The 25,850-nt window shown below is 35.1% G+C and overlaps 1 protein-coding gene across 2 annotated transcripts in view; it reads right to left on the reverse strand.

Moving 5' to 3' along the window:
* pax2b (paired box 2b) overlaps positions 1–25,850 on the reverse strand; it is a 29,836-nt gene continuing 3,986 nt past the window's right edge. The window contains exons 4-10 of one of the 2 annotated variants that reach the window (XM_051100750.1): positions 23,808–23,887; positions 22,429–22,548; positions 11,261–11,436; positions 7,259–7,373; positions 3,298–3,399; positions 2,196–2,282; positions 1–1,202 (exon numbers count right to left, since the gene is read on the reverse strand). In XM_051100750.1, the coding sequence (XP_050956707.1) occupies positions 1,084–1,202; positions 2,196–2,282; positions 3,298–3,399; positions 7,259–7,373; positions 11,261–11,436; positions 22,429–22,548; positions 23,808–23,887 (799 nt within the window). In that variant the 3' untranslated portion in view covers positions 1–1,083. Of the gene's footprint in view, positions 1,222–2,195; positions 2,283–3,297; positions 3,400–7,258; positions 7,374–11,260; positions 11,437–22,428; positions 22,549–23,807; positions 23,888–25,850 lie in introns of both variants that reach the window. The other variant, XM_051100749.1, reaches the window with a different exon arrangement.

Below are 25,850 nucleotides of genomic sequence, written 5' to 3' on the forward strand. Positions count from 1 at the left end.
TTTGAATTTGAATCCGAAAAGTAACACAGACTTGAGATACGTTTATGCAACTGGCTGAAATAGTGTTTTCAGTGTTTTCCACAAAATCAAGTGCTAAAACTATCATGCTTATCAATAATTGCAGTTCATTCTTAGTGAATTCCCCCCTGAGAATTTGACATAATTTGATCTATGATAAACACATAAAAATGCATAATGAATGAAAATAATCCATGCATACTTTAGAGTCCTTCATGATACTTTTGTCATTATAAAAAACAACATACAAAAATGTATCTTCCACTTATATCAAATCTGGTCTCTGTAGAACCATGATTGACAATGTCTCTATTTCTTGTCCGGTTTCTTCTCTTTCTTGTTGGTATCTGATTGTTTCTCACAGAAGTGTGCTAGCGATCTTCTGCTGGCATTGAGAGGGTGGAGAAGGCCTGTTTGCTTTGTATTTCCATGCTGAGTTTGAGTACATACTGTATTGAGTAATAGTTTACTGTGTTGATGAGTGGAGCGTCAAGTTTTGAGTTTTGATGCTCGTTTTTGCGCTGTCCAGAGACACGCCGAGAGAGAATCTACAACCATGCGTTGGAAAGGTTTTACTTGTTCAGATGCGTTTATCCATATTGTAGGTATTCATAAATAAAGTTTAACTAGACATTTTTGTACCTTTTGGATAGACATTGAAAGTACAATCTGAAATGCAAATGCTTTTACATATTAACAATTTTTTTTAAATAATAATAATAAAAAAAGTCAAAGTGTTGATATGATTCATTTCAGTGTCTATCCAAAACAAATGAATAAATACATATGCTAGAACCACTTTAAGTATGAATACCGATGAATAATGTTAATGATAAGACAAAATATAAAAGTATTAAAAAAGCAGATGTTAATTCCGTTTTAAAAATCATATTTACCCTCTGTTTTTGAGATTTACATTTATTGTTCGTTTATCGTTTTTCCCTCGTCAAGCCCGTTGAGGCTCGTGCGACTGGCTGAATTGTCATCTTGATGTTTTTGTTCCTGATTGGTCTGTTCTTCATCACGTGACCGCATGAAACCGCTCTGTCCAATCAGCTGCACCGCTCACACTGGCAGAATATGAAGTCCGAGTCCATGGGTGTGCCGCCTAATTTGGTTTCCGTGGTAACTAGTGGCGGTCATAGGCAGTGGCAGCAGTTGGGGGGGCGGAGCCTCGGGATGCACTATAATAATAGGGGGAACCTGAAAGTTAATAAGAAAGGAATGTACCATTTCAATACACACCGACAATGACTGCATATTAATTTATTAAATGCATATTTGTTTTAAGCATCACGTAGTATTGATTTCATGTATGGTAGTCCTTCCAGGATTTTGCTTTCACAATAATCAATGCAAATTTTACCAATTACAATAATACGAATTTTGACAATTTTTGCATATAACAATCTTCAGCCAAGATGAATTACAAGCCATTTAAGTTGAACCGATTATTGTAAATGACTGGGAGAATATTTTAACAGTTGCATTATTTTTTATCATGCTGAAAACACAAAGAAAACACAAATATATTTTATGTCATTTAAGCTAATATTTGGATGTTTACGACATTTAGCTTGTGCACTAAAATGTTCACAAATAATTGTTCCTGTATTTATATTAATTATGTAATGATTATTGGTAAAGATTCTATGCATAATATAATAGAAAAATGTCACAAATGAGAAAAACTATAGCAGATTCTATCATTCTGAAAATTAAAAATCAACAAGATCTGCAAATCTTATGGGACTGTTAATTAATTTCTAGGAATTATTATCTAGCATTAATTTATTTGACATCCTAAGGTCCTAAGTGTATTTATATTAATTACATAATGATCATTGATAAAGACTGTTTGTTTGTTTGTTTTATTATAAACATTTATTAGTAAATGTATTTATTTTTTAATTATATTATTTTGAAAGTGTATATATATATATATATTTATTTGTAATAAATATTTAAACATTACATTTAATTATTTTTACAATTATATTTATTTATTTATTTATTTTGTCTATTCATTTGCATTCTGAATTATGTATTCATTTAATTATTACAATTACATGTATTTATTTATTTATTCATTCTCATAACAGATACTGTTCCTGTTGACAGAAGCTATGTTTACCATGGTACATTTCTGTATGAGACAGATGGTTGGCGACACTCACTCAGTATTGCTGGGTTGCTGAATCTCCAGGCTTCATTGTAGGTGGTGTACTGTGGATGGCTGTAGGGATTCCCTGAAAATTCGCTCCCTGAATGAGACACAGGCATGCATGTTAAAATAATGCACCATCAATTTTACATCACACTTGCAGAAACTTTGATAAAACCTCAAACTTGTTTAGAAAATGTCAAAATATAGATCATAATGTCAATGTGTCCTGCTGACTGACTGCACTACTGTCTCGCTTTCTTCTCTAAAGTTTCTTTCTCTATTGTGTAATTTGTGCAGGAAGAAAGTCAGAGCGTCGTGCTGAACAATGTTGGTCCAACGCTGTTTCTCTTTTATAGGATAATAAAGAGGTGTTTTTATATGCGCCGGCCACATTGAGGGCTGTCAGTAAATCTCTTGTGAAGCAGCGCGTCTGCAGAGAGCCACTTCTGCTGCTCTTATTACCTGCAGCGGCTAAAAATAATGCGAGATCGAACCACATTTTACGAATTAGTTTGAGCTCAGTGATCACAAAATGCCTTTCGTCTGGAAATCTGTTGGACCAGTTAATTCTTTAGTCAATTGAGGTTTGATGGTCTATAGTTAAAGGCTTCCTGCATTCACACACCAGTGAAATGCTGCTTCTATGAATGTCTGCGGGCTGCTGTAAACACGACAGGACTTCTTTTATTGAGTCAGACTGGTATCAGTGTCTGGTCAGTTCATAAATGCAAGCCAATCTAATATTTTATTATTTAAGCTTTCTTCAATGTAGAAATGTTAAAGGGATAGTTCACCAAAAAATGAAATATCTGGTTACCAAACAGTTGAAAATAGCCATTGACTTCCACAGTATAGAAAAAAATGCAATGGAAGTCAATGGCTATCATCATTCTTCAGAATATCTTCCTTTGTGTTCAGCAGAAGAAAGAAACTTTGGCAAATTTGGAATAAGTGGGAGGTGAATAAATGATAAAAGAAATAGAATTTTCTTTTTTTTGGGTGAAATGCAGCATTTTTCTAACGTTAAAATAGTTTATTGTACTCCAGTTTAATGTGCTTAGACAATTGTGATGTTGTATTTTTAAATTTCACTTAAATTGCCTTGTACTCACCAGGAACCATTCCAGCCAGTGTGGATGTTGGGTAGCTGCCCTGACCTGTGGGTGGGACGTGAGGTGGATATCCAGGTAAGGTTGTGTTGGCCATATCCCGACCTGCACACATAAATCACACCAACATTCACTTTCTGTTCCGTCCATAAACAATAAATCATTCAGCTGATACTAAATAGATTGCAAATTCATTTTGAACTTCACTCTTACAAATAAAGGTTCTTTTTTGGAATCTATGGTGCATAAAGAACATCCATAGAACCTTTCCATTGGACAAAAGTGGGAAAAGGTTCTTATTAAATTGTAAGAAAAAAAAAAAAAATGGATCACTGAAATGTTCTTTGGTGAACCAAAAAGGTTCTTCTAGGGCAAAAATGCAAAAAAAAAATAAAAATAAATAAATAAATAAAATAAATAAATAAATAAAATTAAATAAAATTTAAAAAATTTAAAAAACTCCTTTTGGAACCTTTATTTTTAAGTGGTGTTGTATTGTTGTTGAAATAATGATTAGAACAGAATCTGTTTTTGGTCTGTGACAGAAATGCAGCAGCTACATTTGCAGAAACACTGAGTATCAAAGGATTTATTCTTGTCTTTTATGGGTCAGAACAGAGAACAGATGTAAGCAGGGTCATACCGACCAGCCCATACCGGCCTCCGCTAAACAGTCAGTATCTCTTCTTAGTGAGAAGAAGCTCCACATTCAGAGCAGTAATTGGGGCTGACGCTTGGCTGTCCTACCCAACGACGTGAAGCCTCGACCCAGCCGAGCGCTGAAGCCTGACACCCCTCACAGACTAATGTTTTTGTTCAGGAAAGGGGGGCTGGGGGAGATGTGGAGGGTTTACTGGGGACGCTGGGGGAAACTTGGCCACCGGTTCAATTCTAATGAGCAGGACAGTGTCCATCAAAGCTCAGCGAGTGTAATCCTGTGTGGACCGGGACGGCTTGCCAATGACCAGAAAAAAAACATGCAGCACAGTGCAAAAGCTAAACCGCAGCTAAAAATGCACTTGAACAAGACAAAAATCTGAAAAAACTTCATACTTTTTAATTTAAAAAGCATCCCATCACTTGCTGACCAGTGGATCCTCTGCAGTGAATGGGTGCCGTCAGAATAGGTGTCCAAACAGCTGATAAAAACATCACAATAATCCACAAGTAAACCACATCAGTGCAGACCATCAAGTTAATGTCTTGTGAAGCAAAAAGCTGCATGCTTGTAAGAAACAAATCCATAATTAAGAATTTTTTTGGTCAAAATACAAACCTATAATCCATAATAACACTTCCTCTAGTGAAAAAGTCCATCTCTTGTTGTCCACCTACATCAAAATCCACCAACATATTAGATTAGAGCTGTTTTGACCTGTTTTGACTGTGCTTGATCTGTCCATATTTCTCTTCTGATTCAAACTAGATTACTTTTTCACTGAAGAAAGCAATATTGTGGTTCAAGGACTCATATTTTAGCCAAAAGCAATGGTTTTGTTCAAACAGCTTAATGTTGGATTTGGCTTCATAAGATGTTAATTTATGGACTGGAGTGGTGTGGGTTACTTGTGAAATATTGTGATGTTTTTATCAGATGTTTGGACTCTTATTCTGATGGCACCCATTTACTGCAGAAGATCCATTGGTGAGCAAGTGATGGAATGCTACATTTTGCCAAATCTGTTTTGATGAAAACTAATTTTTAACTTTGTCAAAATGTCATTTTTGGGGTGGACTATTCCTTTAAAAAATGTAAAGAACCTACAGAGAATCAAATTATAACTCAACATACTTTAAGTATGCATTGCATTTGTTTCTCATTCAAGTACACTTGTTTGAATACTTGAGTATGTTTCTGATTTAAGCATTGCTAGGAAATTGCATGACTAAAGCTTTGCATCAATAATCTGTCAACATAAAAGAAGCACACATCACCTATTGAATTGTCTAAACCTTTTTGCTGAAAATCAGGATGACCTTAGTATTATCTGAAAAAGTCGAAAGGGTTGAGTGCATACACTTGCTTCAATTTCACTGTATTAAATTTGCCATGACAGGGACACCTTAATGTTCCAACAACGAGGCTACGGGAAACGTTTGACCTCTATTTTCTACATTCAGGATGCAGCAATTTATCACCAGCCAAAAAACACGGCACCCTAATTAATTACAACTAAGCAAAGGATGTTTGGAGAGCCAAATTGCCCTAATTCCCTGGATGCACGGTGAAAGTCGTTTGTTATCAAATGTGTGCTCAAAGGTTAGTTTGCTTTTTGTGAAGATGGAATAAGCATTAATTTGTGTGACTAGGAGCGTGGTGCCCTCAGGTGCGGACACGGATAGCCAGTTTGTCAGGAGAGAGAGAAACTACTGCTTCTTTTAAGTTGACAAATTCATTGCATTTTCCAGCAGCATTTTCCATATGGGACAAAGTTCAGCAGCAAACCAGATCTAGTGTTAAAGCTGTTTATAAATGTGATTTAAATTATTAAATTTTACCTGTAAATATATAATACTTTTTTATGGAATATTATATATTTTTTTTAATATTTTACATATAATTTCTTGAAGGCAGATGCATATAAAATTATATTTTATATCAAAGAATAAATTTGAAAAAATATATATATTTTTTATATTTTTAATATTTATTTATTTATTTATTTATTTTTTAGGTAGTAAGAATTTTTAATAGGACAAGCCAGGAAAATAAAAGATGTGTATCTGTGAGGTATTCACAGTTCACCAAGAACCCTCATCTCCTCTGGCACCGGCTGCTTCATGAATCATTCATTTTTAATAGATTATGCAAATTCCCTTGCATAAAATCAACAAGATCAATAACTGTGGGCATTTTAATTGGGGTTGGAAAACATTTTATGGATGAGTGTAATCTGTGTTTCTTTTCCTTCAAGGAAACCATTCATCTGAACACCGGATCTAAACATTGGAAATCATTTAAATATTTTTGTTTTGCTTCAGAATTTCTTTTTGGTAAGTTTATCATGCATGTTTAAACTGGAATACATTCATATTTAGTACTAGTGCAGCCAAAAATGATTTCTGTACTCATCTTCAGCTTATTCTAAATGCAAATGCAAAAAATTAGTGCAGTATATGTCATATGGACTATTTTTAATTCCCATTCATTTTTATATTCTTCATAAGATCTCCTTTTGTGTTTCAGAGAAGAAAGACAATCATTTGGGTTGAATGTGAGGCTCATGTAGGTGAGTAAATGATGACAAATTAACCTGATTATTATATTCATACTCAGTTAATATAAACAACACAAATCTGTTGTGATGTGAAACTACCATGAAACAGATAATCAGTCCAACCACAAACCCACATTCTCTCTCTCTTTCTCTCTCTCTCTCTCTTGGCTTTCTGTCACCAGCCAAACACACACACACAGCAATGGCTGTAATGGGTTTTGCATAATTATGTGAATTTTAATAAAAGCGGTGTATATTTATCTTTGACCTGAAGATGATCGTAAAACTGTCAGTAAACTTCACACATTTCACATTAATAACTGGCACAACAAGCACACTACGTTTTAATTAACCGTCCCATCATTTATTATTAACAAGAGCGGGCGAGTGAGCGAGAGAGAGAGACAGAGAAACAAATACCCCACGTTCCCTGTCTGCCATGAGCAAATGATGAATTTGTTTATGTAAATGTTAATATTTTATATCATTTTGAAGCTCAGCACTGTGATAGAGCAGTTAAGGAACAAACGTCCTCTGTGCAACAGCTCATTAGTCTAAATCTGGTTTCATTACCTTTGTTATAAGACCAGTATCACTACACATGAGTTTTGAAGCTGCAGATCTAATTCATGCATGTGGATAAAAGATGAGTGCCTTTGCATCCAGTTTTACTTCAAAAGCATTTTCAATGCATTATTATTTGAGGGCAGAGATGGTTATGAATGGGACAGATCATGTGATCTTACCTACAGGGTAGCTCTGTGACACGCTGGCGCCCAGGTCAGAGGTCGTGCCGGAGGATAAACTGGGTTTGACTTCATCCAGGCCTGCGTTTAATGCGGGAAGGCTGTATTCGCTTGCCTGCAGACCAGAGGAACATCAAGCATCAGTATAGTTGTAGTACCAGCCTTTATTATATTACAGATGTCAGTTCCTCTTCAAATCAAACTAAAAACTCACTCAGTTTATGTTATGCTTGTTCCTCTCACAATGTTCTTTTGTCTTGCCTTTTTTTTTTAGTTGTTTATTTATTCACATATGTTATTGCTATAACTATTTTGTCATACTTTAAGTTTGTTTGTTCCATAACCACAAATGTTAAAATCCCACTGATTTACATTGAGAGAGAGACTCAAACCTTATGTACAAACAAGAATATCAGAGACTTAAAGTTGGTCTATTTTTATTTGGGCCAGAAATCAACATTTACATTTACAATAAACAACATAAATTGACCTAGCAACCATATAAAAATAATTTAAAATGTATTCTTTATTATTATATTATTATTGTTTTAAACATATATTTTATTATTATTATTATTATTATTATAGACATATAATTATGAATTACAAACAATTAAAAAAATGATATATTTTCACTTTTCATTTAAGTTTATTTTTTGGTTTTCATTTAATTTAAATTTACTGTAATTTTTTTGTAATTTTGTTGTGCTTTTTATATTTTTTTTATTTTATTTTATTTTATTTTTGTTTTATTTTATTTTATTTTATTTTATTTTATTTTATTTTATTTTATTTTATTTTATTTTATTTTATTTTATTTTATTTTATTTCCAGGTAGTGATTTTAGTTCTCCAACTTATTTCAATCATTTGCCAAGGCACAATTTCTAATTTTATTTAGCTTATATTTTAAATTCAAATATTTATATTTTAATTTACACTTTTATTTATTAGTTTAAGTTTACAGTAGTTTTCCTGTCAGCCCTTCACAACACCCTGAAATATTTGTTTGCATCCTTTTCATCTTATAAAACATTTTTTATAAGCCATCTTTTGAGCCAGTTGTGTTTCCCAATGGGCAAAATTAAATTTTTTACTCTAGAAAATAAAGATGATGACATTTTATTATGAATTTAAATTGAGGGCTTGATTAGTTCAACTCATTCTATAAATAAAATAATTTCTGAAGTGTTGTTTGAGCCTTTGCTGAATCACTTATAGGCCCCCGCTTCGGAAATGACATTGATAAGATTTATGATTTTCACAACCCCCTTCCATTACAGACATGCTCCTCAGACCGTGTCAGCAGATGGGGGGTATTTTTTTTTTTTTTTTTAACTCTTTTGTTATTTAATGAGATGAGACTTCCGGCGTCTGCATGTTGAGAATGTCTGTCCAAAGTAAATGTGTGTGTGTGTGTGTGTGTGTCACAGGGAGGCCCCTGACCCCAGCCATGTCTGTCTCTATCACAGATAAACTCTAATTGTGGGCTACAACTGTTTGCGGCGGCCCTGCCTGATGTTTCGCTCTTTTCGGTGGAGGCTGTGGAGCAGAACAGGGCTTTTCTCATGCAGATGGAGGGAAGAGTGAATAGGATGAGCACATGGCTGGCAGAAGTGTGGGAGGAGAGCCTATCACATTCAGCATCTCAGAATGGCTTTTTAATGCCCCTAAACACAACCAAACCAATGGCTCTGCTCCAAAACCTAGTCAGCTGCCTATGTAGGAAGTGTTTTAGGAATCATAGGCATGCTCTGGAAATTAAAAGCTGCTCCAAAAGGCAAGATTTGAAGAATGGCAATACCAAGGCAATGAACTGTGACAAGCGCAGTGAAAATCTATAAAATATATAATATAAAATATGTAAATCTAAAAATAAATAAATGCTAATGAGGTGAGATGTGTTTAGCTTCATATATTTTATCTCACTGAGCTTACACATAAACAATTTATTTAGTACAAAAAAAAAAAAAAAAAACAAACAAACAAAAAAAAAAAAACACTGAATTGTGTTATGTGCACCAGGGATATTAAAGTTAACTAAACTTAAAGCCTAAAATTAAATGAAATTAAATTAAAGCCTAAAATAAAATAAAATAAAAAAGTTGCATTAAATCAATGTGAACTGAAAAAAAACAACAATAAAAACAAAAAACTTATTTTATTTCAGCTACTTCCTGAAGTAACATTTTTCATTTTTATTTAACTAACTAATATATAACTAAAATAACAAAAATAATTACTATTAAAATAAAATGTATATACTAATAAAAATATACAGACTTATTAAAAAAAAAAAAAAAGAACTAAAATCACCCATAAGATTCCTTAGTAGACAGCTATCTAAGTAGGCAGTAGACAGCTAGTCAGCTCACTAGATTTGGAACAGGGCCATTAACTAATAGCCCAACATAGAGAGAGACAAAAATAGAACGGTGGTCTGGTTTAGGGATAGCGAAGGAGGGGAAAAAAAGAAAGGTGGTCTATGAAAGGAGAAAATAGTCTGATTAATATTGCTTTAAATTAAAACTGATTTTTCTAGAGCGTTCAGTTCGCCCATTTTTTCCTTCAAAGGCTTTCGGTGTTTCCTTCGTCTTTTTTCCCTCCTTTTTAATACCCTCTTTGACGGCCTTTGTGATTGCGAGTCATTTCCAATTCATTTCGGTATTGATCTTGCAGTGAAAATCAGTTTTGTAATTAGCTGCAAATTAGGCCTTCTTCTGGAGGTGAGTGCTGTCGGCCTGATTAATCGCTGGAGTAATGTCTCCCGATCGCACCCAAATTAAAATGAACTCAATTAGGCCGTTCCCTTTGCTTTATGGCTCCGACTCGCTCTTTCGGGGAGAGAAATTAATCGTCACTTGTTGTTTAGTAGTCTAATGAAAGTAAATAAAGGTTATCCATTATAATAAATCCTGCACTTTTAATACGAAATTGTACATAAAGGGTTTCATATGCTGCTGTTTGTTTGTGTGTGCAAGTGTTATTAATTGCTAACACTGTTCCTTTGTGAGTGTTTGGCCACATTTGGATTTTGTAAACCGCTATGAAGGAGCCGTACAGGAAATGACATCATTTCTCATGTGCCCGTGTTGTCTGTGTTGTCTGGGTGGTAGCTCATCTCGTGTTCTTTTTCCTGAGAATGTATTTTTATTTCCATCAGAAAATCAATAAGTGGAGGGAGTTCTGCTCTTTGATCCTCAATGCATCACTGCAACACCAGCACTTACTAATAAACAACATGTATATATTTATACACACAGATACATAAAAGGAAAAACAGAAACAGGACTAGAAGCATACCTTAAATATTGTAATTTGCTTAGACAAAAAGAAATACCATGGTATTTTTCTGTTATTTGACATTTAACATGTATTATTATTATTATTATTATTATTTTGTGGAATCTGTGATACCATTAAACAATTTGGGATGCATGATATTTTGAAATTAAGATTTTATTCAGCATGCATGCAATAAATTAATCAAAAGTGCCAGTAAAGACATTTATAATGTTACAAAATATATACATTTTAAATAAATGCCATTTTTTTAAAAACTTTCTAAGAATTCTAAAAAAAAAGTTTCATGATTTCTGTAAAAATATTAAGCAAAAAAGCTGTTTCAAAAATGAATAATAAGAACCATTATTAAAAATTGAGCAGCAAATCAACATATTACAATTATTTCTGAAGCATCATGTGACACTGAAGACTGAAGTAATGATGCTGAAAATTCAGCTTTGATCACAGAAATAAATTACATTTTAAAATATATTCAAATAGAAAACTGTAATATTATTTCAATATTTTTGATCAAATAAATATAACCTTAGTGAGCAGAAGATACTTATTTTATTTTTTTAATTGTAATGATTTCAGACTTTTTACCTGTAGTGTATACCATGGTATTTGTATCTGATACCATCTTTGTACTGCTGCTGCTATTTTTGTAAGGATAAATAAGTCTAAATATCACTATATTTCCCAGTTCATCACTCACCTGCTCCGGTTTGATGTGTTCAGAAGTGGGAAAGACGTCTGGGAATGCCGGCCTCTCGAACACTCGGTCCAGGGCCTCTAACTGCTGCTGGGTGAAGGCATCGGCTCGCAGATGTTTCCTCAGGCTCTCCACGCTGCCCTGAGAATCACTGCTCTGCGCTGAACCCTCAGAACCATCTACAGACACAGAAAGTATCCTTCTAGACTCCAACATTCAATAACAACAGGCTGTAGTGAGGATTTTGAGAGAAGGTCACGTTTATGATTGAGTTCTCCTCATATGTAGAGCAGGAGGCCCCCATTTTTTTGGCTTAAGTGCATTAAAAACAAATAAAAGTGCTAATAAAATGTCCCTCAGCTGCTAAAACCAAAGAAATATCATGTTTGTACTAATGCACTTATAATGCATGTCAATGGGGCAAGTGTTTACATGTGCACAGTGCATTGCATGCTCATCTCTCTTGTTTTCTCCAGGCGTGTGCAACACTGATTTGATTCTCCAAAACCTCTTTACTCTGAACCTGACAAACACACACCTGAAGAAAACCTATGCTGTTATTGTTCAATCTCTTTACTGGTTAAACAACGTTCCACAAACAGCACATTCTCTTGGTTTTCCTCTGACCTGATTACCCTTGTGCAGAGTAAAAGACTCCCTCACACCTTTCCCTCTCTCTCTCTTTCTTTTCCTTTTCACCCTGCCAAAATGCTTTAGAGCTCCTTTAAATATCTTCACATCCCGCCTTCTCTGGAAAGTCGCGTCTCCCTTACAAATCTGTCACTCTACATTCGCAGCATATTATGTTCTCTGTGCGGCCCACAGGCACTGTGATGTATGACATGCTCTGCCTCTATTGATTGACCCGAGAGGGATGACATGAGAAAAAGATAAACTCTTGTGCTTCAGACATGAAGCAGAATGTTGTTATATTTATATTTAATATTTTTAATACACATTTCTATTCTGTTGTTTGTGTACAAATATTGTCAACTATTAGAAAAAAAATAAATAATTAGTTTAGTATTTTTAATGTTTTCTCTCATTTGAATTCGGTCCTATTAGTAGTCAACAACATCAGAAAAACTACATTGCTTTATTTGAAAAAATAAACAATATTTTTCAATTGTTTTGGGAAAATAAAATTTAATTTAAAATAGTCAAAAGTGACAGTAAAGATGTTTATAATGTTATAAAAAATAATTTCAAATAAATGCTGTTCTTTTAATTCATCAAATAATGCTGATAATTGAAAACAAAGCATAATCAGAAATGTTTCTATCTATATATCTATATATATATATATTTGTCAGAACTATTATCTGTTTTTTATAAAATAAAATGCTACAAATTTATTAATAAATTCTTATTATTTCTTATTAATTCTTATTATTTCTTTAATTAAAACTTTAATTTCTTTAATGCAGTCCAATGAGATGTTTTTTCCTAAAGAAAAAGCAAAAGGTTGCATCCAAATAAATGAATATCACTTAGCATTTAAGAAAATTCCTTGCTATATAAACTTTTATTTTGTTTTATAGGCCATTTTGTTCCAGTACTCAAGAATCAGTGATAAGAGGGATGAGGGGATAAACCCAAAGGGAACGAAAGAGAAAGAGAGAGGGATGGATGGATGGAGTGATAGAGGCTCAGGCTGGAATGAAGTCTTGATGAGTATCCTGTCCCAGCTCATCGTGTCTATAATACTCTTCTTGATCGCACATTTTTCACTGCCGCTGAATTCAATTGATCAATCATGTCTGTCTGATGGCACCATTTCAGCTGGTTATTACCACTGCGCTTGTCACGGTGACCTTTTCTTTCTGCACAGCGCGCTCTTTCACACACACACACACACACACACACACACTGGACACTGCTCTCTCTCTCTCTCTGTATATCTCTACAAGTAGATTTTTACATTTTCTGAAACTTACAAAACTGCCACAATGGTGTTTGAATGTTTTGTGTGGTTGCTAAGGTTACTGAGGTGTTTTGAATAGTTGCCAGGGAATTACATCCTTTCTAGGGTGTTCTGGGTGGTTGTTAACTTGTTTCTGGAGTATTTAGTGGGAAATGCATTGCTATACAATTGATTGTGTGAGCTAGGTGGTTGTTAGGGTATTGCTAGGATGATCTAAATAGTTTCTTGGGAGTTGTTGTGCTATTTCTAGGGTGTTCTGGGGAGTTGTTAACCTGTTTCTTTGGGATTGCTGGGATATGTAGTACAGAATGCTACACGTTTGATTGCGTGAGCTAGGCAGTTGTTAGGGTGTTGCTAGGGTGTTCTAAATAGTTGCTAGGGCATTGTGTATGCCATTTCTAAGGTGTTCTCGGTGTTCTTGATTTATGGGGTATTTGGTGGGCAGTTCATTGCCTGGGTGGATTGGGTGAGTTAGGCAGTTGTTTGGGTGTTGCTAGGGTGTTTGAATAGTTGCTAGGGAGTTGTTATGCTGTTTCTAGGATGTTTCAGTGTGTCATTATTAGGGTATTTAGTGGAAATGCATTGATATATGTTTTAATGGGTGAATTAGGCAGTTGCTAGGGTGTTCTAAATAATGTCTAGGGCATTATGTTGTTTCTATAGCGATCTAGGTGGTTGTTAACCTGTTTCAATGAAATTGCTAGGGTATTTAGTGGACGATACATTGCTATACGATTGATTGGATGGGCTAGGTGGTTGTTGGGGTGTTGCTATGCTGTTACTAGGATGTCTTAAATAGATACTATGGCATTGTTGTCATTTCAAGGGTGTTCTGGGTGGTTTTTAACCTGTTTCAATGTAATTTATAAGGTATTTATTGTGCAAAGCATTGCTATGATTGATTTGGTGAGTTAGGCAGTTGTTAGGGTGTTGCTAGGGAGTTGTTATGCTGTTTCTATGATGCTATGGGTCTTTGTTAACATGTTTCAGTGTGCTTTCTGAGTATTTAGTGGGCAATGCATTCCTATACGATTGATTGAGTGAACTAGGCAGTTATTAGGGTGTTGCTAGGGTGTTCTAAATAATGGCTACGGCCGGCAATGAGATTGCTAGGTTATTTAATGGACAATACATTGCTATACAGTTAATTGGATAGGATAGGCGGCTGTTGGGGTGTTGCCATACTATTGCTAGTGTGCTCTGAATAGTTGCTAGGGCATTGTTACACCATTTCTAGAGTGTTCTGGGTGGTTTTGAACCTGTTTCTATGTGACTTCTGGGGTATTTAGTGTGCAATGCATTACTATATGATTAATTAGGTGAGCTAGGGAGTTGTTAGGGTGTTGCTAGGGTGTTCTAAATTGCAGTTAGAGTATTATTATGTTGTTTTTATGGTGTTCTGTGTGGTTGTTGACCTGTTTCTATGTGATTTCTGGGGTATTTAGTGGGCAATGAACAGCTGTGTGATTGTGTGAGCTAGGCAGTTGTTTGGGTGTTGCTATGCTGTTGCTAGGGTGTTCTGAATAGTCACTACAGCATTTTTAGGGTATTCTATGTGGGTGGATGTTAAGCTGTTGCTTTGGGATTACTAGGGTATTTAGTGGGCAGTGCATTTGATTGACTGGGTGAGCTATGTGGTTGTTAGGGTCTTGCTAGAGTGTTTTAAATAGTAGCTAGGGCATTATGTTCTTTCAATGGTTTTCCAGGTGGTTGTTAACCTGTTTTTAAGTGATTTTTGTGGGGTATTTAGTGGGCAGTGCATTGCTATATGATTGATTGGGTGAGCTATGTGGTTGTTAAGGTTTTGCTAGGGTGTTGTAAATAGTAGCTAGGGCATTGTTATGTTGTTTCAATGGTTTTCCAGGTGATCGTTAACCTGTTTTAAATTATTTCTGGGGTATTTAGTGGGCAATGCACAGCTGTGCGATTGATTGGGTGGGCTAGATGGTTGTTGTGGTGTTGCTATGCTGTTGCTAGGGCATTGTTATGCCATTTCTAGGGTATTCTGGGTGGGTGTTAAGGTGCTGTGTATTTAGTGGGCAATGCATTGCTATATGATGGATTGGGTGAGCTCGGTGGTTGTTAGGGTGTTGGTATACTGTTGCTAGGATGCTCTTTTTAGTTTCCATAGTATTGCATTTTGTTTCCAGTGTTCTCTCTGTGTCCAAGATAGTTGATAAAATGTCCTGCATTTTTTTAGCATGGTGCTATGCGATTTCTAGGTACTGTAGTTGCTCACTGAAAAAGCATCCTCAAGTCTCTGAGCAATAGTAATAGTGATGCTTGACTTTTGTGTTTTTCCCTCTTTAGCCTGTTAAAGCTGGATGTTTCCGAGCAGGCACTCTGTTTGGACAGCTCCCATGGGGGTCCTTGAGGTGGAGTGGGTATTTGCTGTATCGGGCGCAGGGGCAAATGAAGTCATTAATTAGGTGCCATTAGGGAGCCTGGGCCACAAACCTGATCAATACAGCTGCATTTGTCATTCACACCAGTGACAACAGCTTCCCACTCACTGGATGAGCAACACGCACATGTGCGCCCATTACTGCTCTGGATCGCTGTGGTGTTTTGGCAGGAACGATGAGCGTAACGCTTCAGCTGCTTAGAGAAAATCGACTACTGAATCCACATGTGACTCCTACTGTGACCAGGAACCAACATCATTATATTACTGCAAAATCTGTTTTAACTAAAAAATTGAAACAATATTACAGGGAATATTAGACATAGATATGGTTATTATTCATTATATTGCAACACTCTCAGAAAAAAAGTTCAAAAGCTTTCACTGGGGGGTTACCCTTTTAAAAAAGTACTATGTACCATTTATAAATATATGTGCACTTTAGTTACAAATATGCACTTTTAATGTACTAAAATGCACCCTACGGGGTAAACAAGGCACAAATGTGTATCTTTTAAAAGGATACTGTTCCAGTTGGATCTTTTGTACCTGTTATTCTGAAAATGAAGTCTTCTGTATTAATTTTAAAAATGCTTTGTGAGAAGAATCAGACTGAATCTCGAATCAAATTTGCGTCCTCATATATTCATGTTTGCATATGCAAAAGTGCGAATGAGACTTCATATGACTTCAGAAGACTTTGAATATAGTGTGCACGTCATATAAACTGCTTTTAAGATGCTTTAATGTAGCTCCATTTTGGCAATATGTTTTCGTTTAATCTTATATGGATTTGCAACACCATGCAAAATGACAGAATTTTCATTTGTGTATCAACATTTGTGTTTTACTCTCTTCACTTTTGCACTGCTTCTTCCGTCTGTTAGGTTGCCAAAGTAAAGTACGCAGCTGATCAGGACATTTGCCAAATTTCTTCAGTCATAGAATGAGATTAGTGTTTGGGGAAATGCATTTAAAGTAACTCAAGTTACATAATCAGATTACTTTTGTAAGTAACTAGCAACTTATTACTTTTTAATTTACAAGACAATATCAGTCACTTTGTTTTTCCATTTCATGACAATTACTTTTTTAGAGACTAATGCAATATTATAATGCATTATTTTTAAAAGTACGTCTCCCCAACACTGCCCATTAGTGCTTATGTAATGGCTTTCACCTGGAGCCTCAATGGCACCGGCTTTGAGGCGCTGGTGCACAGTTGCGATGTGTGCTGCCCTGCTGCTGTGGTATTGATCTGCGACTGAGTGGAGCGGATTCCTTTTGACGTGAGTCAGTATTAAGACTGAGGTAACGAGGGAGCGCTCTCTCTGAGAGCAGATAAGCAACTCCATAACACCGCAGGATTCACACCCACAGGGCCTGACCCCATGGGAAAGAGAGAGAGAGAAACTTCTCTTATGGCTTTGCTTCAGGGCCCAGATTTTACATGACTTTCCAAATGGCAAATTAAAACAGCCCCTGTTTGTGTATAAAAGTAAATTAGAGCTCGTACCAATTTAAATACTTGCACTACAGACTTAATGTATGTACTTTCCATAATTTGAGCGTGTAGTAAAACTGTACAGAGATATAAAGACGTTTTCATTTGCATTTGCATCTAGCGTCTAGAGAAATTAATTACCTTAATTATTTAAGTTTTGTTCTCACTTTCACCCAAAAACCTAAAAAAAGAGCAAACCTTTCTTCTTCTAGTGGTTTACTGTTGGCAAACTAGCCTTAAAAAAGCATGTACTAATGCAAACCATCCGTGCATGTTTTGACATGCTGTTTTTAATGTACTATAATCTTAATGTTACATGCTATTTAGGATGGATAGTATCAGAATTGTAACCCTCCTGTTATAATAAACATTTGCATTTGTGCTTTTCTAGTTGTCACCTTGCCTCAAACATATTCAGTCAAGATATATATAAAAAAAATCTCATGTAGAAAAATAAAAAAAGTGGATTTAAACAATATTACTGAGAAAATTGTGGAAAACTGCAGTGCATGTGTCCATGGTCAAGTTTACCATCATAATCATAATTTAAATTAAAATGTCAGTGTTTTTATAGTTATTTACTACAATGAAGTTGAATTTTAAAAGCTTGTATTAATGTTTTATAATTTTCTAGTAGCAACAGTAATTGTTTAGTTGTTGATATAGTGCCACATCATATGAGTGCCATATCAAATTTTGTCTGTAATTTGAAAACTTTGTTTGTTGTTTACAAAATTAACTTTAAAAGCATGTATATGGACATGCCGTTGAAAATTCACTGGAATTATTATAGCATCCAGGGATCTTCTGGTCATGTTAAATTTTATAGTTAAAGCATGTCAATTCTAATCTTGCATACTATTTAGTACGGTTTTTGTATGCAGATAAATTATAAGCGATCTATTTGAAGAACATCCTGTTTTGTGTTTTTTGGTTCTTATGCTTATTTGTTAAAATCTTATTTAGAGGATTCTTTGGCCTAAACACTAACATCCTAGCTATAATGTTAAGACAAAAATCATTGCAAAGTGGAATTTTACAACTAAAATTGAACATGCATTTTTCCAGCATAAATACAAACAATCAATTTAATGGTAAGGAATATAAAAACACACATTCACAATCTGAGCTAAAGCTGCACAGCACCAGCTCGTTCTCTTCTCCGTGGTGTCTTGGGTTGGCCGGCGTAAAACTGCTCTCATCTTTTTAATGGTCTGCTCTTATGAGACAGCTGTAAAGGGGGGTGCTGGGATGTGTGGATGTTAGATGTTAATTTGTGCCGTAATAGCTTTTCTCGGCGGAATTGCAAATTCTCTTAAATGTCACTTGCAGCATCGCAGCTCAGACAGCCAGGGTCCGTGCGGATACCAGCGCTGTCTCTCTCTCTCTCTTTCTCTCTCTCTCTGTATCGTGCTACTTTTAATTTGCAGTAATACAGTAGCGCTGTCAGATTAATGGCTGGTGTGACACCTGTGTCCCCGCGGCCTGCTCTCTCAGCTCCGCCGTGTACATAACGCGTGTCACAGCGCATTATCTCTCTGCTCGGCTCGTAATGGGCCCTGCGTCTGAGGCCGCTGCTGACTCCAAACCTACTGTAAGAGCTGCGTGAGTTCTTGGCCTCTCTTGGCGTGCTGCCACAAGCAGGACCCAAAGAAACACTGTCCTTATACCACTAAGATCTGTTACATTGCATCTGATAGTGCAGCGTTTAAAAACTCGCTGTGGCTTTCTCAGAAAATGGCTGTTTTTATTGTGCATCTTGTTTGTGTGGTGGTTTAAAAAACTGTTTAAAGCAACCAGTGAAATCAAAATTGACTTTCTTATTGCATGTTTATGCATCTGTTTTCCTGTTTAACTTGGGAAAATGCATCACATTATGGAAATAAAATGCACTGAAAAATGATTTTTCATTTAGACAAAGATTATGGGAGTATGTTTTACAATTTCAGCTTTCTGCTTCAAAATTTTGCATTTAATTCATTGTGCTACTTGCTGTTTCTTTGTAATTATTGTGAAATTAATTAGCAATTTCTGAATGAAAATAGTTTGAGTTAATCCTGACAATTTAGAGTACATTTTAGTTCTCTAATGTAAAAAAAAAACTAGGAAAAAATAATCTCATTATGGAAGTAAAACACACTGTAAATATTATTTTACTAGGCTGTAAATAAAACAAGGATTAATAGAGTATGTTTTACTAGCCCAGCCTTTCTACTTTCAAATTTCACATTTATTTCGATAAGTTACTTGCCATTTCTTTGTAATTATTTGTGAAATTTACCAGCAATTTCTGAGGGAAAATTCTTTGTAAATTTGCTGTATTTAGTTATAATAAAAATAATAAAAACAAAGACTTTTGCAGTACATTTTAATATTTCAGTTTTTCATGGTTTCATGTTTCATGTTTAATTCAGTTATTTGTATTTTTTTTTTTTTTTTTTTTTACATATTATTTGTAGTATACAAGCAATTTCTAAAGGGGAAAGTTACTATATATTTTACTGTGCATTTTATTTCTATAATGGGGAAATCATGACATTATAAAAGTAAAATGCACTGTAAAAAATTACTTTTTTAAATTAAAAATGAAAAAATTGTTGGAGTATGTTTGACTATTTTTTAGTCTTTTTAATGTCATGTTTAATTCAATGAGCTACTTGATGATTCATTTACTTGTATGAATTAATTAAATTTACTAGCAAATTTTAAAGTAAATTTACTGTACATTTTACTTTCATAATGTGAAAAGTAGGTAAAAACATCATATTATAAATTTCAAAATATTTTTTTGTTAAGCATTTGCAATTTGCAACTTGCTGTTTCTTTGTAATTATGCACTTGAACATTTGTTTGAAGTGCACTTTACCTCTATAAAGTGATGCATTTTTCCTACAACAAATTTTGTTTTAGTGTAGTTGACAACAACAATGCATGTTGACTTTAAAGACGCAGCATTATGGGCATTATTATTTTGCATTCTATATTTACTAGATGTTTGCTGCAGGGAAGACATTGTGTTAAAAGCATTGTTAGCTCAGTGTGTGTGTGTGTGTGTGTGTGTGTGTGTGTGTGGCTGCAGGTTTGTCTGGCAAAGATAAAGTACACCTAATCTGGATTCCAGGTGTCTGCAGTCCATGTGTGTGTGTGTGTGTGTGTGTGTGCGTGTATCACATGACCATTTGTGAAGTTATACATAACATACACTGCCTTCCTCCTCTCCACTCTCCTCTCTCTCCTCCACCTCTTCATCCCCATCGCTTAAATCAAGAAAATGGCCACGCATCAAGAGGATCATTTGGGCCCGAGAACAACCCTCAAAACAGTCAATCATCTTAAAGACGCACACACAGACACAAGCAGATCTGAAGTCTCCCATCATTCCTTCTGCCGCTGATGTCACCCCTGCGCCCTTGCAGCATCTGACAGCAAGAAAACCGATGAACCCCAATGCAACACAAACGACTGCGAGTGTAATGCTCTAATCACAAGAACGACTCTTTCTGTGTGCAGCGGATCACGTGGTGCTGAATGCAGAATTGTATCAGTTACATGTTTAAAAAAAATGGCAATGGCACGACTGGCACAGGACATGCATGCTGTTATCTTTGCTTTGTTGTTTAGTTAAACACCTATTACCACGAGTCATCCATGCCATAAATATTCTCTCTAGAGTCACAGGAAAATGACATCATGACAGCTCTGGTGACTAATGGCACCACATGAACGTACACAGAACACGTACGCAGTGCACAAAACCCTTCGCTTGCAAAGACGGTGAGCTGTGACGTCAAAGTCAGCAGACAGGAAATCATGTAAGTGCATTTTATTATTTCTCTGAGTTCTTTCCCACTCACTGTTGTACTGTATTGCAACTTTTGAGATAAAACTATTCACAGGATTTGCTAAAAAAAATACAATACAAAGAATACAAAGATTTGGTCTGAGATATGTAAACAAATGTTATGTGGATATTTTAATATATGTTGAATCATTTATATAATGTCAAATAATATATTAATATTAGTTGTTATTAATAAAATTAATAGAAATATTAAATAATAATTAATAATAATTTAAATTGTGACTTAACATACAAAATATTTTAATTATACACTCCTGTTTAACAGTTTGGAGTCTCTTTTGCTCACCAAAGCTGCATTTATTTGGTCAAAAATACAACAAAATCAGTAATATTGTGAAATAATAATAATAATAATAATAATAATAATAATATTGTTTTCTCTTTGAATATAATGTACAATGTAGGTTATTTCTGTGATCAAAGCTGTATTTTCAGCACCATTACTCCAGTCTGCCACATGATCCTTCAGAAATCATTCTAATATTCTGATTTGCTGTTTAAAAAATATTTCTGATTATTATCAACATTTGTGCTGCTTCATATTTTTATGGAAACTGATACATTTTTTTTGGGAATACTTAATGAATAGAAAGTTCAGATAATCAACATTTATTTAAAATAGCAACCTTTTGTAAGAAAAGTATTCTTATCTTAATATATTTTTGATCAATTTTTCGCATACTTTTTGCATCCAATTTCTCCCAAAACAATATATATATATTAAAAAAAAACTAAAACTGTCAGTTGCTTTGAATGTGAATCTAATACTACAAAACAGGTGTACGATTTTTGGCCAGAATAAGCTGCAAAGTTGACCAGACGTACTGATAGTCAAAGCACTGTAGAAAGAGAGAGAGGTCCTTGAGCTAAATGTCCTCTTAAGACTGTCGCTCTTGTTTGACTGAGTTTGTTAGTTGGCTACATCATCTTGACATGTAATTACTGAAGCTCTCTTAATCACTGCAGTGCAGATTAATAACGGGGGGCTCCTGTGGGGGTCACATCAGCACATCAAACCCCCTCTGCCTCCCTCTGAGTCACACACTTGATAAATACTGCACCCAATCATTACACATTCAAGGGCAATCTGCTCTAAATATTATATGTGAAAACTAACAAAGTAGATTTAAACAGAAAACTGACTGTGAATGCACAATACAAAAGCACATTGGACAGTGTAAATCATCAGGTACCAGTAACTTCTCTCTAATTAAACATGCATCTCATATGCTCACTCATGAACAAATAAATAAAAATAAATAATAAAATGTACAAATATTAATTCATTTAAAAAAGAAATGTAAATAATTATGAAGGTAATATTTAATAATAATAATAATAATAATAATAATAATAATAAAAAGTAAAAAAAAAAAAAAAAAAAATTTTCTATTGTTTGTAGCCTTGCATGGCTTCAGGAATATTTTTCTGCATGTCCTCCAAATAACCATGAATGAGAGAGAAACCGCAGACTTACCAGCATCTCTTTTCCGCTTTTCTCCATTTGAGCGAGGGATTCCCAGAATGCCGTTGATTGAATAGGAGCCCACAGGGTCATTGGAAGAACTGGAGACTGGAGGAGATGCTGTACTGGGGACTATGAAAGTGAAAAAGAGAGGGTAAATGATCAAAACTCTTCCTATCACATTAGAATTACTTATATCAAATTGCATTCGAGCTGTTTGAGATACTTTGAGGTTTAAAAATCTGACACCACTAGTGTTTTGTATTTTTCTGCCTTAATGCACATTATTATAAATTATAATATCAGAATAACAATTTAGATGAATAAACAAAGTCATATTTGCATAATAGCAGGATAGAAACGGCATGAACAAAAGCTGATGATCATGATCTCCAGCATTATTTGAGAGCATCTTAAGCTTCAGTGGAAGCAAGAAAATCTGACAGTCTGTCACATTGTCGATGTTACTAATTTACCTGAATTTGATTAGTCACCTAAAATGTGCATAATCTTTAAGATTTCTTCTTTATTTTATGTCATTATGTCTTAAAACTTTCTTTTTCCCCGGTTTCAATTAGTTTTTGGATTTCATTGTTGTGTCAGAATTTTGACATTCGGATATGATTTATAACACAGCTTTTAAGTACTTATGCCGATGTGCAAAATGGTCTAATATTACATAATTTGATGATGCTGAGTTCAAAAATGTCAGCAAAACTTTCCATCTTATTCAGTTTTTTCACAAAATAAGAATGAAGATTTTTCAAGTTATATAAATGCACTCATTAAAATAACAAAAGAAGTATTCAAAATGAATAATTTAATTTGCAATCTAGACAGAAGTGGAAAAAAAAAGATAAATTCAGATTACGCATGAAATAATAATGTCTTCAGAATCATTCATACATGTGACCATCAGCTGAGAATTGAGCAGAATAGTTGCAATCTGGCTCAGAGGAAGACAGGAATCATGTTTTTATGGCTGTTTTTTCTGGTGTTTAGGGAAAAACAAGACTTCTTCACCTTCCAAATGGTTGTCGAAAACAAAAATGCTACAAATACATCATATTTTGTGAGAAACTGTGACATGCTCAAGAAAAACAGACACTGTTTTTGGAACGAGCGCAATTTGGAAACAAGCGTTAGATATTATGCAGGGCGGTGCAATGAATTAAAAGACAATAAAAGTTTAGCGTGCATCTGTACTTTTGAACTAAACCACTAGACATAGCAGGAAGGCATTTGATTGTGGTTTTTCTTCTGTAAACTGGTCCAGCTGCAGGTAATATCCAGCTCTGAGCAAAAAGCTTTGGCCCTTAATTTGATTTGGAGGGATGACCTTGTCCACAAGGGTCCAAAGATGGCCCCTGGAGTTAATGATGTGATCTTACCTATAGTGTGTCCTGGGGTGGAAAGAGATGTCCCATCTGGTGAGGGGTGAAACGGTTGCTGCACCTTCGTCCGAATGATCCTGCACAGTAAATACAGTACATTTACTCACATGGAACTCCAGAGGCAATGCAGTGTGTTGCTCTTTGTCTGTCTGTCTCCCTTTGATAATCTCAGATTTACTTTATATATCTCAGAGCAGACAGAACGGATAACCGCAGACGTTCAGATCCTGTTTAGCCGAGCGAGAAGCAGACCCGCCGTACCTTTAAGGTGAGATATAGCGCAAAGCTCTCTGAGCTCTTTTGCCTTGAGTGATCTTGCAAACAAAGCATGAAATCACAACAATTCACCTCGATAATCGTCCTTTCTGTTTGTGTGTGTTTCGGTCCTGAGGAGAGCCTCAGGCTGGGTTCTAGTGTGGATGAGGTTCTATTGATCTAGACTCTAGGATAAAAAGTTCTGAATTAGCCACATGGGTACCGGGATGCAAATGGAAAGCTATAAATTATATGTGACAGGAAAGCAATAGTTGCTCAGTGCGGTGTACAAGCTTACGCCAGCATTTGATTCTGTTAATCTGAACGGCACTTTGGGAAAAAGGCCCGCTGTCACGCTCATTTGTAAACTTTAGATCTATTCATCACCAGCGGCATTGGTTCTGTTTCAGCAGACATATGCAAACAAATGCACTGGAAGTGCACTGTGTTTGTGCTGCATGCAAAAACCATGCTTTTTGTGACACTTTTTTTTCATTTCATGCCCCATGAAGATTATTGATTGTAAAAATATTTAGAATAGACCTCAGATACTATTCAAAGAGCAAATATATTTCCATTCAAACGAGCATGCTGCTAATATTGATATCTGCTGAAATAAACATCAACTTTAGGGATGTGTCCTCAGGGCATTGAAACAGAGAATGGAAAGAACATGCAGTGACAACATATCAATATTATATTTCATTTCTCTCTTTAAAACCAGAGTTTGACCCTCTCGCATGGCCTGGGGAGAATAAATCTGCAGACTTTATCCACAATCTATGTTTCTGTTATTGAATAAGTCATTTGGAAGAGTGAATTAATGTCTGGGTTGTGTCTGAAAATCCTCGGAAGAAATATTAAAATTGCTTTACATGTGAATCAATAATATTGAGCGCCGTTGAGGAGGTTTTTATAAGTCTGGTGGTTTCGGTGCTGTCACTTGTTGGCTGTGGAGACACTTTAGTACAACAGGAACTCTGTAACGCTTAATAATGTATGTTAAAGAAAAGTGTTTCGAGTCTGAACATCCTCTCACTGTCAACAGGCCCGCTCTCAGTTTGCACACACAACTAGAGCTTTTTTCATTCATGCAACATTTTGCTTTAATGAACAACTTTTAATGCAGCTCTTATTGTACACCACACTTTGCCTAATGGATCAGCAAACTCTTCTTTGCAAGTTGCACATGCAAGCATCAAAATTCCCAAATTATTTATTTAAATTATTAACAGATTGAGCTTGGTTTTAGCCTTATTCAATGATCCAGACACTGCTTCATGCATGAGTATATCTACATACTGTTAAATATAAACAGACAAAAAGGTGGAATAAATTGTGTTTCATCAAAGTTAAGCTATTCCTAATACAGTCTTTAAAAGGGAGTCACATTTGCCTGCATTCATATTTTAATTCATCTCATAAACAAAGCCCTGTTTCCTGTTTCAAAATAGCCAGACTGAATTCAATTAGATTTTAGAGACGTTTAAGGGCTTCGGTAATTACATTAACGTACATTTTGCATTTATCTCACAAGTTCATGTCAAAAGACGTTCAAATGGCCCTTTTTAGGTGACCATGAGGCATGAAATGAATTTTTTTCTAGCCTTCTCTTCTGTTGTGTGAGGCGCTCTATTCTTCGCCATCGACTCATTAAAATGTAATGCAGAGTCTGGTTTTATGGAAGAGTGAATCTTAACCAAAGTTCAGCGCCTCACTGCTTCTTTTTACCGGTTTGATTTTCCACACAAGTCTAACACACCACCCTAAACCACCGTTTTAAGG

This window comes from Labeo rohita, unplaced genomic scaffold (genome assembly GCF_022985175.1).
Source record: "Labeo rohita strain BAU-BD-2019 unplaced genomic scaffold, IGBB_LRoh.1.0 scaffold_109, whole genome shotgun sequence".
Lineage (NCBI taxonomy): Eukaryota > Metazoa > Chordata > Actinopteri > Cypriniformes > Cyprinidae > Labeo > Labeo rohita.